The 17,082-nt window shown below is 41.1% G+C and overlaps 1 protein-coding gene across 3 annotated transcripts in view; it reads left to right on the top strand.

The window, feature by feature from the left end:
* Nucleotides 1-17,082, top strand: part of KIAA0232 (KIAA0232 ortholog) — a 125,813-nt gene that overhangs the window by 72,780 nt on the left and 35,951 nt on the right. The window contains exons 4-6 of one of the 3 annotated variants that reach the window (XM_059721558.1): nucleotides 11,615-11,740; nucleotides 13,569-13,635; nucleotides 15,976-16,057. In XM_059721558.1, coding sequence (XP_059577541.1) covers nucleotides 11,738-11,740; nucleotides 13,569-13,635; nucleotides 15,976-16,057 — 152 coding nt within the window. In that variant the 5' untranslated portion in view covers nucleotides 11,615-11,737. Of the gene's footprint in view, nucleotides 1-11,614; nucleotides 11,741-13,568; nucleotides 13,636-15,975; nucleotides 16,058-17,082 lie in introns of those variants that run through there. The other 2 variants (XM_059721557.1, XM_019479466.1) reach the window with 2 other exon arrangements.

Below are 17,082 nucleotides of genomic sequence, written 5' to 3'. Positions count from 1 at the left end.
AAGTATGTTTTTGCCTTGTGAAACTCTGCTTGGAAGGTCTGTAACTGTCCCAAATAAGTTTTTTAGCAATATATCTTTTTTCATGTATCCTGGGAAGGTACAATAGTGATACGAACTTTCTGCAGTTCCCCTTCTGTCCCACCCCCAGCCACTGTTGCCCAAGTTACCCTCAACCTTCACATTCTCAACTAAGTCTTCCCTGTTTTTGAGGAGTGAGTGGAGCAGAGCTTCCCCACTTGTTGGCCTCTCCACCACCTGTACCCAAAGGTTATTCCCAGTAACCCTCCAAGAATTCTGCTGTGTACTGCTCTGTGCACTGCTCTGTTTCCTTCCCAGCAGATGTCACGCTAATTAAAGTCTCCCATGAGAACTAGGTCCTGTGATTCAGAAACTTCTGTTTAGTTTAAAGCAGACCTCACCCACCCCTTCTTCTAGGTTGGTGGAATTTAGCAGATGCTCACTGTAACATCCCCTTGCTGCTGTCTCTCCTCTAACCTTTATGCAGAGTTTTTCAGCAGGCCTACCTCATACTTTGTACTGCACCTCAGAACATGAGTACATCCTTTATACAGGAAAACACCACCAACTTTGTTCCTTTGCCTGTTGTTCCTGAACAAATTATACCCATCCATGAAGTACCCCAGTCATGTGAACTATCCCACTACATCTCTGTAATCCCAATTACATTGTAATTTCCTGATTGTAATAGAACCTCCAATTCTTCCTGTTTATTCCCCATGTTGCTTGCATTTCTGTATACACTTCAGGTGTCTGTTCTGTTTTCTCTGATTGTCCTGTTGTCATATCATCCTATATTTTCTGTTATTTCCTTCCCTTATTAAAATTTTATCCAGGGCCCCAGATCTTAACTTTACCTTTAGACTTTTGTCTCTGCTGAACCTAGTTTATAGGATCATAAGAAAGTAGGGCTGGATGACACCTCACAAGGTCATCTGATCCAGCCTTCAGTTCAGGGCAGGATCATCCCCAGTTAAGCGTTTGTCTAATCTCCTTCTGAAAATTTCTAAGGATAGAAATTCCAGAACTTCTTCTCTAGGTAGCTTTTTCTAATGCTTGACCACCCTCATAGTTATAAAGTTCCTTCTAATGCCCAGCCTAAATTTCCCCTGCTGTAGCTTGAGGCCATTGTTCCTAGCTAAGTCCCCTACAGCCACAGAGAAACTCATATTCATCCTTTCTATAATTGCCCTTTAGGTATTTGAAGACTGTTATCAAACCTACCCTCAAAGTGAAGTTACATGTTACACTTAAACCATATTAAGGACACTTAAAATTCACGCCTCTTCAGGCCAGGGTTAACTACCTATCTCATTAGGTAATTTCAGTTGGCTCAACAGAGATTAAAATGAGCAATTTGCAGTCTTCCAACATCCCAGGATGCACTGCTCCCAGCCCCCTCCCCAACCCAGAGCAGGGATAGAGCCCAGGTGTCAACCCCTCTGCTCACAGAGCTGTGCAGGCAAGAAACAGTATTAACCCTTAATGTGTGACTGCTCACAGCACACCCTGACTTTAACACTATTTCCCTTGATTTGCAAAGTGGCGTCCCTTATGTTGTTGGCTTTGATTCTAGACTCTGTTGTAGTTTGCAGTACTTCTCCACTGCAGAGACCCATAAAGAGAAGACAGCAGCCCACATTTTGGCTGACTAGTAGGCAATGCCTGTGACCAAACTGGCAGGAAAAGAGCCCACTATTTTTACTTTTTTTTTTAGTTAGATTTCCATTTTATAAGACTAGAAGGAATATATACATATTCCTAGGAAATATAAATACATATTTTTAGGATCCCTCTCCAGGATTGCAGCAATAATAAAACTGGCTTTTGGAAAGAAGAAAATGACTTCTCTTTCCAGTTAACTTTTCTGATGAGGGTTCTGTAAAGACAGCAGTGTGCACACACTGATATTACTTAGGCACAGAGTGCCAAGGAAGTTAGTCATAGGGAATGTGTAATAACTGCAGGGATCTTGGTTTTGTTTGTTTAAAAATCCCAAATTCTCTGATTAAAGCCCCCAAAACCTGTGTTTTCCTGCAGTTTAAAATGAAACTCCACTCTGTGTGTGTGTGTGTGTGTGTGTAAATATGTATATATATTGGGGTGGATAAAAACCAACAATTAAAAAATTGATTTTTCTTATTTAAATCAGATTTTTTTTATTTAATTGTATTTATTTTTTAAAGGTGCTGTTGTTTAAAAAAACTTACATAAAGATAGTTTTAATTTAAGACACATTAAAGATTAAACATATCATCATGGAACAGGAATTATAACGTCTAATTTTATACTATTTGAGACCATATATTCATGTCACCATTTTAGAAGTTTTATAAATGGGTCACAACAGGCCGTGGACTAGATTAGGGGCCCAATCTTACGGGGTTCCCAGAGACTTGTCTATAGATTAGTGAAGATTAAAGAAAGCCATTCTACCCAATGGGACCAAATGCTCAGTCTAGAAGATCCCGTTAAACATCTCTGCAATGCTTAGTTTCAGTTCTCAAGCTGTGGATTTGTCTCCAAAGATCCTAGGCAGACAAGGTTCTTTGGGTAGATGTAATATCTTTTATTAGACCAATGAAATGGTTATAAAAATTGTTCTTTGCAAGCTTTGGGCACAGATGCTCTTCTTCAGGCATAGGGAGATTTTGTCATCTCCAGATATAACGTCCTAATTAACAGCAATATATGGAGATGAGATAACAGACCTGATTATTACCTACCCTTCAGCCCTATTGTCTCTCTGCAGGTTTATGTACTCAGTCAAGCCATTACATTTCCCAAAAAGTGCAAAGTTTCAATAAGTTAAATGAATAAAGGATATCAAACAACAAGAATGCACTTTTTGTAGAAAACAGTGATTAAATTGAGGCTTCCTAACTATTGATTTAAATCATGATTTTATTCATGATTTAAATCAGTTTGATTTAAATGAAATCCATACTGATCTATATGTATAGATATGTACATATGTATGTATCAGTTAAACCCAGTGTTTTATTGATATATTTCAATTTTAAAGCTGTTTGGAAGCCTATCACTGCCTCAATCATTATAATAAAATAAATTCTAAATACCTCTATATTTTCACATTTTTTATTTATTTTTTTAATCATGGCAAAACAGAGCTCCCCCTGCCCCCTTTGTTCACCAGTACACAAGTCCAGCTGCAGCTGTGCCCCTGCTGTTTTGTGGTGCTGAGCAGCCCTGATATGCTAGTGCCTTGCCCTGCTCATGCTGTTGCCCCTAACTCCCAAGCCACAGCCCCCCCAGCCCTACCAGTGCTCCTCAGACCCAACTCGCAGCCCTCTGGCCTTCCCTCATTCCCAACTCAAGGCCCCCCCCCCCCCCCCCCCCTCCTTGCCCTGCCAGTGCCCCTCACTCTGAACCTGAAGGTCCCTGGCCCTGCTGGGGCCCCTCACTCCTGACCCACAAGCCCTGCCCACCCAGCTCTGCTGGAGTGGGCTACAGGACCCTGCCCCTTGCTCTACAGGTGCCACTCACAGCCAGCCAGCAGTGCTCAAGCCCCTGGTTGCCCCATGCAGGAGGCAGAGCCTGTTGGGGGTGGGGCAGATGTGGGCTGCTCACTGCAGAGCTCCCCCACCCACCCCAGGACCCAGCACAGGGCAGCAAGACTCAGTGCCACCACCACTGGGAGCCCCTTGCCAGCTGCACTGCTGTGATGAAGCACCCTGTGCCTGCCCGGCAGCACGGGGCTATGGCATGGAGTTGTGGTCCCCTGCTGCTGCCAGGCTAGCAGAGGGTGCTTCACCTTGGTGTCACAGCTGGTGCAGGGGCTTGCAGTGGTGGCAATACTGAGCTGCCCCCATCCCCAGGAATGTGTGCAGTGACTGGGAACCGGCCCCTTGGAAGAGCCGCACGTGGTTGTCTCACTCCCCAAGCTGGGCTGCACATTCCTGTCTGGGCCCTGGGCACTGCCCCTAGCTCCAGCTGCCAACCCTGCCCTGTTCCCTCCTTCACTGTGGCTGCCTCAGTCTAACCCCCTGCATTACCCGTGTCCCCCCTCTTCCCCCTACCCATGTGTCACCTATGCCCTCTTCCTGCCCCTCCTCTCCCCATAGACTTACCTGCAGGCAGCTGGGGAGCTGCTGTTCACTGCTGCCTGTCTGTATTGCTGGACACATGCATGTGTGTGCATGTGCATATCCATGTGGCATCCCCTGCATCCCACTCCCCACAGCCCCTTGCAGGCTGGAACTCTGCCAGCCTGCAAGGGGAAACCTGTGGTTTCCTGCATTTTTCTCCTTTAAAGGAGAAAATCTGTATTTTTCCATGGCAAACAAACTGCCCCCCCAATCCCTGGTAATAAATAGGAGTACAGCAGCTACCAGCTGAAACATAGTGATTCAGTGAAATAGGTTTGGAGCATTGTTCATTTAATGGATACTAGGCCTGTTTTAGAGATGACAATGATTAGTAAGAGTTTTAATAATAACTAGGAAGAATACAAAAGAGAAGTTGTGTTCTGGGTAAAGTTGCTTATTTTAGTGTTATGTCTGTCAGGGGAAAGGAATAACGAGCCAGGACCTGCATAGCAGAAAGTGGTTCCCGCATGCATCTCATTCATTTTATAAGTCAATTAGCTGGACTAATGGTTGTCCTGGAAGATAAATAAAAAGCCCTATGACCTCTCTCTCTCAAAATCTGGCATATAAGGTGATGAGTAACCTAAGGCTGAAATAATACTTGAATGAAGGGAGTATTGCTATTATGGACCTCAAAAGAAATGTTAACTAATACCATATTTTTCTCTTATAACGTGCACCATACTTTTGGAAAGGTGGAATGAAGAGAAAAATATTTTTTTCCTTGAAAATACCAATAAGTAATTTACTGTAACAAATTATAAAATGTGAAAAACAGTATGAGCTTCTCATGTACCTCACATCCCTTATTGCAGTATTGTAATTGCAAATGGATACAACAGAAGCCTAGGATAGGCTGTGAAACACTGGCAGATGCAAGGGGATGAGGGAGCCTGTCACTGCTCCATTAACCCCTTAGTTGCTGCTCTTCACTCAGCAGCAGGAGTAGCTCTTTAGGTTAAAGGATCGGGGAGGACAGGGGACAATCAAATGTGAAGCGACCTCATCTGGTGCCCTGGGCAGATGGGGGGGGGGGGGGGAATATGGTATCATGTGACTCCCTGGAGGGAGTAGGAGGCAGAGTCTTGCCTAGTTGTGCCAGGGCTCCAAGCTCTGTGACCTGGACTGCTGAGCCAGTGACAGCCCAGCCAGGGACAGACACTGCCTGCTGTCTAAATGGGGTGCTCTGAGTGAGCAGCAGCCCAGCCAAGGACAGGCTCTCTGACTCAAGCTACTGAGAGCCAATGGCAACCTGGCCAGGAACAGACAGACTGATCTCTGGCTGGTGTTGCTGTGAGTTGTCTGCAACTCCAGCTCCAGACAGACTTCTTGCAGCAGCCCTGTGGTGTAGGTTCTCCAAGGGACACCCAGGGCCAATGCCCTGCTCACCACTAAACAATGTTGTATTTCTTTACGTATAGCATGCACCCAGATTTTCAGAAGCTTTTTAGAAAAAAATTTGGATTGTACATGAGAAAATACAGCTTGGGCAAACTCCATGACCTAGCTTTGTTAACGCATCGCTTTATATTTCCTTAAAAGGGTTCTATTGTGGCTGCGTAAAACGTTTAAATCTGCATAGTTTAATGTTCAGAAAAGAAAGTGTTAAATTGAATCTCATGATTTTAGGGAAGCAACCTTATTCTAACCCAGCAAGGTCTTAGAGCAGTGGTTGGCAACATTTTCAGGCAGTGGGCCAGTTGAAGGACCCAGCTGCTGCCATTGAGGTATGGGCAGTGCCCCCTGCTGAAGCCCCCCACATTCACAAGCCAGGTCCAGTGATTGCTGTCTTATAGTGCAACCTTTGATTCTCATTCTGCTCCTTACACTGGAGCATGCCTCCCAGTCATAACAGTCTCCAATCAGATGTGGGGTTTTTGCTTATTCAAGGCTAGGAGCTTTCTGTAATGAGATCTAGTATTATACAACATTCAAAACATTCATTTTATAAGTAAATTCAGTACGAGCATTACTTGTTAAGCTTCAGAATCAAGTCCTGCGAACATAGAACAATATCGGGCAGAGTAGTCTAGTCATGTCTTCTGTACTGAGATATGAATAGACTTGGCAGGATTTGATTTTTATCAGTAAATGCCGATAAATGGCTATTTCACCATGTGCTCACAGATCAACAAAAAATATTTCCATTGCTAATCAAAAAGAGCAGGGAAAAACAGAAGGCAGATGAGGTTCTTTGGGTAAATCGGATATTTTTTATTAAACCAACTCAAGTAATTGGAAAAATTCTTTGCAAGCTTTTGGGTACAAACACCCTTCATCAGGTTGAGGAAGCATCTGCAGTTGGAGTCTCAGGCTGGAGTATAAGGGTGGGTCTCTTTAAAGGGGAAAACAGCAAGTGACCTAATGATGCCTCAATTAGCAATTGGCTGCTTGTTCACAGATGCTGGGAAGCAGATTGGAGGGAGGTAACAGGTTACTTAAACCTCTGTCCAAAGCCCAGAGGTGTGGGAATGGAGGGAAGAGTATTCAAGGGGACTGGAAGCAGCAGCTGTGTGGGAAGTCCTAGTGGGGAATTGTTGACACCGGAGTGGAACAGCTCAGCTGCAGAGAACTGGGGAAAGAGACTGCAAAAAGGTGAAACAACTGCTGGTGAGATTGCTAAGCGGAGACAGGGTTGTTCGTCCTAGCTGTTTTGGTCTAAGGACATCTTTGGGTAGATGTGATATTATTAGACCAACTAAATAGCTGGAAAAAAGTTCTTTGCAAGCTTCCAGGCACAAACACCCTTTGTTAGGCCTTTTTGGTGAGCGGAGAGAGAGACTCCAGTTAGAAAGGATACAAATTTTGGTGTTTCCTTGGCTTTTTCAGTGGAGGGGAGGTTGCGATCCCAGGGGTGGAAGATATTCGTGTTGTTAATTTAATTTAAATCAATTGATATTATCTGTCAAAATTATTACAAAAAAATTGAATTCTTCCAAGTCTAGATATGAATAATACTCTGTTGGGGAGCCATTTGTTGGTCAGATTCAGTCAGTTTTATTAAACATCCAGTTTCAGGCCGTGCTGTTTCCATTCTTTTGACAAAAGATTTCTCCACATCTTAGTGGATAGCTCATTTTCAATGTCCCTATTTAAAAGAAGACCCTGCTTCGTACTCTGGAGGTACCCTGATTTGAAAATTTCTTTTCAGTTTTGTTGACTATATCATGTCGAAGAAAATAAAAAATATCATTCATCTAAAAACCTCCTTTCTGTGACTGGAAACAAATTATTCAAGTAGCCCACCCAGAGATAGCAGTTGACACCCAAGGAATGAATTAGTTGTTAGTTGAATTATTTATTAGGTATAAATTGTTTGCCTGACTGGTTGAGGAAAAAATGCACAGTGGGTTTTTTCAGACTATATTTAACACAACCTGTAGTTGAAGAAAATAGAGTTAACTTAATTTCTACAGTTGGTATATGAGGTTGGGCTTCTCTTGGTTACCAGTAGGGAGGGAGGGAAGTCAGATGTGGGACTTGTGAGTCACTGGGCTAACCCCATGCAGTGGTCCTGTCCCTGGCCCTGCAAACAGGGCTGGACACAGTGCTGTGGACCCTAAACACAGTCAGTCCAAGGTGCATACTGCATGTGGTGTTCTGCCAGACCAGCCCTGCATGTTGGCTCTGGAGTCAGCCTGGATCAGGCCATGCTGGAACGAGCGCACAGGGCCATTCCAACAGGGTACCGCATGTAGCATGTGCCTTATGCTAGCCCCCTATGTGGTGTTCAGCATACATAGTCCATCCACTCTTGCACACCCACACTGCCTGCGTCATGCACTGGCCTTAGGGCTTGATGTGCATGCAGCCCTGGCACAGCGTGCTCACTGCCTGGGGGCTGGAGCCAGACCTACATGTGGCACTGATGGTCTGGGGTATGGGCAGCATGCAGCATCCCAAACTGACCCTCTGTACTAGCTGCAGTGCTGGATTCAGCCCGTGTGCCTCAGGCAGCACGTACTCCTTACCCAGCCCCATGGTGCTGCAGGTGCAGCAAGCCCCAGGGCTGGCGCATGCTACATGCAGTGGACAGGCTAGACCTGGTGCCATGGGTGATGCACAGGTGGTTGGTCTCAGTCCAGCCTGCAGGCCAGCCCAGTGATCTTCATTCAGTTGGACCCTGATTGTAAGGATCTGTTTGAAGAAAACAAATTTTCAGGTCAGCTCAGACAACTATATCTTAACCTGTGCATTGACTTTATTCAAACCCTCTAAAATATTTTGCAATGCAGTTAAGTGCTGAAAACTGTGAGTATATAGTGGTATATTATAGTATTAGTTTAAGTTGTATTTTGTAGGAAACATAATTTCAGAAATGGAAAATGTGGATTCTTTATCTAGCAAACTGTCTACATTTGACAGAGGGAGTATAGCAATGAATATACAGTTGTGGTGAATCACATTTTGTGCCTGAATCAGTTCACGTGGTTTAACAGCTGATTCATACACAACAGCTGCTTAATCCTACACTTGGTGACAGGCCACATGCCAAGAAAAGCAATCTGGTGTGCTGCAGTTAACAGACCATTCTCGTTTGGAATGTCCCTTGCATGGTCACAAAGTGAAACTAAGAATTTTTACTTTGCCTTAACTTCAAGATTGTTTGAAGTGACAGACTCTGAAAACAAAGGTGAAGGATTACTTCAGTGTACATCTTAAAAGTAAATACTGTCATAAATCCATAGGAATACCACAGTAGCTTTTAAAACCATTATCATCAACAGTTAAAATAAAATGGAGTGCCATAATAGGGCTGCCAGGCTCTGGAATGGATTCCCAAGGGGGGCGGTGCTCTCTCCTACCTTGGGGGTCTTCAGAAGGAGGCTGGACAGATATTTGGCTGGGGTGTTATGACCCAGGCACTCATTCCTGGCTGCGGGTTGGACCTGATGATCTATTTAGGACCCTTCTGACCCTAAGCACTATGAAACTAAGCACTAATAGTGCATCACAAATTTCAAAAAGATTTGGCCCTCCTTTAATTAAGACAAAGAAGTGGCAAGAACACAGTTCAGGGCAGGGCAGAAGGACTTTCTTGCTTCTCCTGGAAGAGAAAGTTGTAACTAGCTAAATGAAAATCTGTTACACACACACAGAGATGCAAAATTTTATTTAAATAACTTTTAGAAGTATTTATCTTTTGAATAATGCATATAGTTCATTGTACATTTCTCAGTTAGTATCCATTTTATTGAATTGTCCTATTAATAGAAAAGCCCAATCCTACAGTCAAATTATACCATTTGGAGAATATAGACAAGGATTAAATAGCAAAGAAGAGGGAACAAAGAGCTGTCTGTCCTGACCCATGATGCCTTAAGTTCTATAAGTTAGAAACTGAAAAAATTCTGATGTGGCACCAGAATTCAGGGGAAAAACACTAAACTACTGGATGGTAATTGCTCTGCCTTAGTAAACCTTAGTAAATCTACTGTTGTTGGTTTTCTTAACCTGGAGTTAAATCTTCAGCTACCTCATGAGACCCAGTCTTTTGCAACTGCTGGCTAAATAAAGACTTGCAGACATCTAACATAATCTCTGCTGCCTCCCATTGTAACATTGACAATTTACTATTTAATAGGCTGGAACTTGGCATCTATAATTGTTGCTTGTGTCTTCAGAAATCAATATTTTAAACACCTATTTAAAAAGAACAACAGTTATGGTCTTTATTTTTTAAATAATCAAATTTTAACTTTAGTCTCCAATTGATTTTCAGTTTCCTTCTCTTTCAAATGGTGCTTTTACCATTTTTTTTTCTCTGTTGAGCAGCAGAATACATACTTAAGAAATGAGGGTCTGAAGGACCCTCTAAAGGATCTAAAGGAAATGGAACACCTTGGAATGTTTCACTGATACATGCATACGCTTGCACATTACTAATTTTTTTTCAGTGGAGATGCTATATATTTCTATAAATTAAAAACTACACAAAACTTGCGTCAGATTTGCCTTTTTTGTGTATGCTGCTAAAAAGGGCATATCACAGTGGAATAAAGGAGGAGTATGAGTGAAGAGATTCACTACTTACAGTAAGAGTAACATGAGAATTTGGAGCCAAACTCAAAAAATGTCTGCTTTTGCCTATTGTAGCCTTTAATTGTTTTCTGTCTGTGATTATGTGAAATAGTAATTGATTGGCTCTGGATTTTTTAATAAACAAGAGATAGGTTGGTAGGATAAAAGCCACTGAACTCTAACAGGCACTCAGAATGATTGCTTATTTTTCCACTTTGGGTAAGTTCAGAGGCTTAATTTATCTTGGCATCAGTTTCTCTCTTGCTAGTAATATGACACCTGACCTTACATGATCTGGTCTAGCCCTGAACCAGTGGCTGTAGTGCCAAAAAGTAGATCCTTTGGTAGAGCAGTGTAGAAATAAAAAGGAGAGTGGGGAGTAAAATTGGGTGGAAGGAGGGGAGATAAAGGGATCCTGTGTAGCATTAGAACAGGAGAAAAATTAGTGCTTGGTTTGGGATTGCACAAAACTAAATGCAGAATTAAAAAAATGTGTGTAATATACTGTACTTTCTTCCAAAACTGCTTCCTCCCCTCCCCCCCGAACCTAAATCCCTGTGTGCCCATCTGTGTATTCAAGCACTTACCAGTGCACCCTGAGCTGAAGACTCAGTCTCCTCCAGCTTGCTACTCTCCATAGCCTACTAACTGGCAGTAGGAGCAGCAAAGATAGCAAGGAAGATAACAATAAGCATGCATGGTGCATGCTCTTGTATTCACCATTATTGCAAACCAATGTGCTGTCAGCTGGCATCTGTATATGTTGGTGAGCCCAGGCATAAGCTCTTGGGGTTATGTGAGCAAACACTTCTGCAAACTGCCTCCATCTCTGCAAAGATGCATGCTTATTGTTATCTTCCTTGCTATCTTTGCTGCTCCTACTGCCAGTTAGTAGGCTGTGGAGGGTAGCAAGCTGGAGGATACTGAGTCTTCAGCTCAGGGTGCACTGGTAAGTGCTTGAATACACAGATGGGCACACAGGGATTTAGGTCGGGGGTGGGGGTGTGTATAGGGAGTCCTACAGAGCTGGTATTGATGGTTTAGTGAGATGATTGAAAGCCTTACATTTCCAGGGATGATGCTGCAAATGCTGCTGTTTTTAGGTTCTTTGTTTTCACGTTGACATACTTCTAAAAGTTTCCTTCATTTATGTTGTTTGTGTTCAATTTTAAAATAAAAAAAAAACAACTTCAGAGAGACTATTTGTAATGTGAGTTTAATGTTACATGCACTTTGGAGGTTAGGGTGTAATGATGAAAGGTGCTAACGAAATGCCAAAATAACGTTTAATATGGGCCTGTTAAATCACATGATCAGCAAAAGAATATTAGCGTGTATTTTAGCCTGTTTGAGGCATAATTACATTAAACAGCAGCCTGTCTGACATACTGCAATAAGTTGTTAAATAAGTGATCTCTAGAGGCTTGACATTCTGCACAGTGGGCTTATTTTTTTTTTAAACCTAGTGCTAGCTACATAGGATTGCTGTGCAGGACAGCATGCAGTATGTCAGCTGACTCAAGTATTAGTTTCGTGATGCAGGAGGAAATGAAGTGTTTGATTCCAAAACTTTTCGCTCCTTCAACATAATGGTGAGCATATTATCTGTTTCTTACGTGCAATTGTGTCTAGGTTAGTGCAGTCATTTTAATTTGCCTAGATTTGTGTGTGCCCCAGAGCCAGTTGTTCATTTAGTCATTCTTGAAAACTGGAAAGACCAGCTCCTTCTCTTCCTTTTCTAGCCCCCCTCCTCTCCCCCAAATAAATAATTTGTAGATGGTACACATGTTTAAACTAATGGCAACTAGGACATGCTGTCCATATTTAGTATCCTACTCAGGGGGGTTTTAATAGTGTTTGTTGTTAATGCAGGAGACATGTTCTAATGTTCAATATTGCTAAGTCATCTTGAGTTAGGTGAATGTTCATTTAGCACACTCAAACAATGCAGCAATGTAGCTAAGATTAGAAAACTACTTTGTCATTTAACTGCAAGTAGTAATTAAATGACACATTTAAAAATGTATACTGAATTAGTATTACTGTCTCAGAATGGAAAAACTCTTTATTTTACATGTTGGTTCTTTCCCTTCCTCCCTCATAATATTTCATTGTGTGTTGCTATCATCATCTATTCCCGTGCCACGTTCTTTCCTCAGCCATGCAATCGAAGACAGAGAGGTGTGTGTGTGTTATGTGTGTACATACAAACTTTTAAAAAGAAATGTACTGTAACATCACTGAGATACAGGCAAGCATGGAACTTTTTGCATTTGTTTTTCATCACTCATTTTCCTGTGTGTTATAGTATCTTTGGAGTAAAATCTATTTCTTTCTATTTAATGCATACACAGATGTTTATAAAAATTTTGAGTCCAGTGAAGAGATCTGTGGTAGCTTTAGGAGGCTGGACTGTATAAATCACAGCAATTTCAAATTTTGTGGGGAAAGAAGATTTTAGTTGTAATAGGAAAAGCAAGCTAGAGGGACTTGAAAGAAGCTGTAAGTAAGGTGATGTGAAGAACCTAATCCTACAGTTTCTTACAGCCCCCCTGTAGGTTGCTTTTATCACAGTTCCAACCTCCTGCCTCTGAAAGTATAAATTGCAACATGTCATCCCTAAATTTAAATTTTTGGCTTCAGAATGATAATATATTTTTATCAGAGATATTTTTCTGTGTATGCTTTTGTGTTCACACATCTCCTCAAAGCAAAAAAACCATTTCACACTGTGGGGTTGTGTCCAGAACAAATTTTGATTCTCACATTTCTTTCCCCATTGGTACACGAAACATGCTGTCTGATTAGATGCTTGATGGAAATATGCTACACTACTCTTTTAACTTATAAGGAAAAATGGATGAAGTATACAGGAACAAGAAAAGATAGAATGAAGGAAGTGCTTTAACCATAGTACAGACACTTTAAATTATAAGAGTAATAGCATAAGGCTTGAATTCAGGTAAGAATTTTAAAGATAGATGACTGCCACTCTTCACTCTTTTAATTCCTACTGTCCTTTTTTGTTTTTGCTTTTTCTTCTGTTGGACAATTGTCACTTTCTAACAAATATTTTAGGTGCAGTAGAGGATCTGGCTTAGCTTCTTTAAGTGATAAATCCCAGTGATCTATTAATTAGTCTATTACTGTGATAATTCCACTTAAGTGTCACATATGGAGTGTATATATAACATATCATTGGTAAACTGTCAGATATACTACAGTAAGTTGTGCGCTATGACCTTTGCAATCAGAAAAACTATTTTCCCCGAATTTACTTGTTTCATTTTACAAGGGTACTTGTACATTTAAAAAAATAGCAAATTCATGACTGACTAGATATGCTTAATGCATTTAGGAAATCATTATAAAAGCTAAATCTCTTTTTAGTAACTTGCATTTTGTGTTTTTGTTATGCAGAGCTCTGGAATTGAAACTTTAGTGGAGGAGCTTTGCTCCAGACTGAAAGATATTCAGAGTAAGCAAGGTGAGAATTACACTGAACGTTTTGAAGAAATTGTTTGTAAAATATATGCTTTCAGGGTTTTCTGATGTAGATGGTTTGATATTACTGTGGTCTCTTTTAAATAGGGCACACATTTTGAAAATAAAATTAACACTTTTTATACACCTACATTAGTTTACCTGAAAATAGCTATAGGGAACTTCTTGAACAGCTGTTCATTTGTATATATATTCAATCATATGTGTATGCCTTAGTGAATATTTAGTCCTGTTGCATTGCACTCCAAAAATGTGTGCTGTATTCTGTTCTATCCTGTGTATCATTGGCAGTGTCTTAAGAATAAATCACTAAATTCAAATTGAAGCCAAATAATTATTCTGTGAAAACCCACTTCAGTTGGGTTGAGATTTCTGACTTGAAGTCTATGTGAAGTCTCACTGGGGATGGAACTGGTACCAGAAGGATTACAGGAAGGAATAAAATTGCTTTTTTTCTGTAGAAATTTTCTAGTAAGAATGAAGTGCTTTGAAGTTCAACAGCTATGCAACAAATGCACACGTATGGGCCAGTTTTATATTGCTTTACTTTTACATTCCATAGTGGCCATGTACAGTCCTACTTGGAGAATCATTATTCTCCTGGTAAAAAAACAAAAGTCTACAAATATTTCTGGTCTCTCCTGGATCAAAACAGCGGTTCTGGGAGAAAAATAAGTGAACTCCAACAAGTGAGAAGATCGTCTTGGGAAGGTTTTTACGAAGAAAAACATTTGTACTTTTTCTCCCAGCATAGCTCCTCCCAGGAGCTAAGTCACCCCAGTCTGGAGAATGCACAGGGAGCAACTGTTTTTGCCTCTCCACAGCCCTGGAGGGGAGGGGAGGAGCCACTGCCAGCTGCTCCCCTGCTGAGTTCCCACATTCTGGGGACTCTGGTGAGAAGCAAACCAGGGACACTATTAGCTGAGCAGTGGTAGTGCTGTAAGCCCCCTGTCTGCTTCTCGAGCTGGAGCCCCCAGAGAGAGAAGTGGGTTGGGGACTTGCTGTGCTGTTCTTTTTCCCTGCCAGACTGATCTGGGAGGCAGCAAGAGCAACAGATACCACTCCCTGTAGTTCCTGGTTTTGGGAAGAGGTGGGAACTTTGCTTCCCATTGCCTGGCAGTATAAAAGCTGGGAGTGTTGGGAAGCAAGCTCAGCGAGAGCCTTCCCAAGCCCAGTTCCTGCCCTGAGACTGGGAGCAGAGCAGAGGAGCAGCTGCTTTCTGCTTCCTACCCACTCCCCACACCAGGGTCCTCTTTTTGGGGACCTGGAAGGGTGCTTTTCCCTACTTCTTCCATCCTTGGAACAGCTGTTGGTCCCTGCCTCTTTTCCAAACTAGGCACTGCCTGGCTTGGGGAAGGGGCTGGGGACTTTGCCCTAGTGTTCCCTCTGCTCCACTCCTGGAGATCCCAGGCTGGGGAAAGCATGGGGACAAGAAATGGAGTGGGGACTGCTTCCTGTGGTTTTCCCCAGATTGGGATCACAGATTTATGTTAACTAGGTTGGCCTCAACTTTTTGAGTATGTTTTTCAGAACTGAAACAAAGAGTTTAACTGTTTCAAGCATGATTTTTATGTACCTTCAAGTAAAAAAAAACAAACAAACAAAAAAAACACGCAAAAGAAATGCATCCAGAATAAATCCTTAATTAAAAAGGAAGCATTCATTTAACCTTTACAGAATGCTTTGTAATGAACTCCTCTAGCTGACTCAGAGGTGTTAATCAAATAAAAAGATTAATTTTGGCAAGAATAAAAAGTAATTATGTTTTTTATAGATTATTTATTTACATTTTTACAAGTTCAGTAACCTTTGCTATGCTCAGCCATCACAACTGAAATCCCTTCCCTCTGCTTTTTCCTCGCTCAATCCAAAAAATTATTCCAACTTCTGTAAAGCTTAATTTTCCCACTGAAATACATAAGGGATTAGCTATCAAAACATACAGCAATTCTGGCTTGAATAAATGGGCATAATTAAAGTCTACATTTTTTGAGAGGTTTAGGGCCTCAACAAGAAACTTAACTAAGTACAGTAATTAAGTACAGTAAAAAGTTTTATAAGAAAAGGGCATAGTTAGATAGAGTGTAGTCTGAAGCTGCTATTCAGTTATCCATGGTGAAGAGATTAATTAGATGTAGAAAACTTCTTGATGTATGTAACATTAAAGAAGGGTCACAGACTTTGTTGCACTAAGTTAAAAGGTTACTCCATATTACTGTAATACCTTAAAAGTATAAATCCTCTGGGTTTTTTAGTACTGTTAATGTATTTTATAACTTTTTGAATTCCACTGTAAAGCTTTCTGGGATTTTATTTTGTACAGACGAGAAGATTCACAAAAAGTTAGAGGGCTCTTTGTCTCCTGAGGCTGATTTATCTCCTACAGCAAAGGATCAAGTGGAAATGTATGTGTGTGTGTGTGTGGTTTTTTTTAATGCCTTATTAAATATGACGGTTTAAAAAAATGCAACATTACAATTATTGTAGTGTTCATTTAAGTGTCATGAAATATGTCATCCTATAGCTCCATTTTGCATACAATATTTTGTCTATTAAATATTTGCATTAGGAGGCTAACTTCATTTTTGTTATGGGAATCAAGACTGATATTTCTTGACACTTCCGAATTTAATTTGAAGCCATATTATTGTATTTAATATGCTTTTTTTTTTTTAGTTTCTATTAAGGGGACAACATCAACTAGGGCAATTGAAGTGCTGAACGTGACTGCATATTCAATGCCAATCTTTTTGTCCTCAAGCCAAATTTGTGGAATTACAGTTTCTTGTCTCTTAAGGGTGCTTTTGCAAAGCATGTTTACTCTGGAGTATTCTGTTACTCTGGATAAGTAGAGCAGACACATGATGTCCAGCAGTTATTCAGAAGGAAATGCTACTCTTCAATATAAAAATTCTGGTGCATCTGTTATACGTCCACTATCACAATCAGTTTCACTCTAGGATGGCCATTTGTTCAATGCAGACTGGCTGCCCTGCTTCCAAGTGGCCTGGCATTGTGATAGTTTTACTTCAGGCACGGAGCTTGGATGAGGTGGCTAGCTATGTCACTGCCACCTTGTAGCATATTTACTCTGAAATAGAATCCAGGGTAAATTATTCCAGAGTAAACGTGTTTTGTGTCCATATTCTAAGATTATTTTATTTTCCATAACAAAAAAAAGAAACCGTGGAATCAACTAAACAAGGTGTTCACAATGAGGTACACAAAGCATCTCATTATGAAATTGGGGGGTTTGAATTTGACTTCACTGGAAATGGAAATATGATTTTTATCTGATCTTTCAATTACAGTGAGCATAAGCAGCTTTTCAGTTAAATTGTAACAGGTAAAAGAAAAGCTTGACAGGAGTGTTGTTAGGTTTACTATTCATCTTTTCAACATAAAGGAGAAAATTGATCACTCTGTTGTG

The sequence above is a fragment of the Alligator mississippiensis genome, chromosome 2, assembly GCF_030867095.1.
Source record: "Alligator mississippiensis isolate rAllMis1 chromosome 2, rAllMis1, whole genome shotgun sequence".
Taxonomy (NCBI): Eukaryota; Metazoa; Chordata; order Crocodylia; family Alligatoridae; genus Alligator; species Alligator mississippiensis.
Note: the sequence above shows the minus strand (reverse complement) of the source record. Positions and strands in the feature narration are given on the sequence as shown.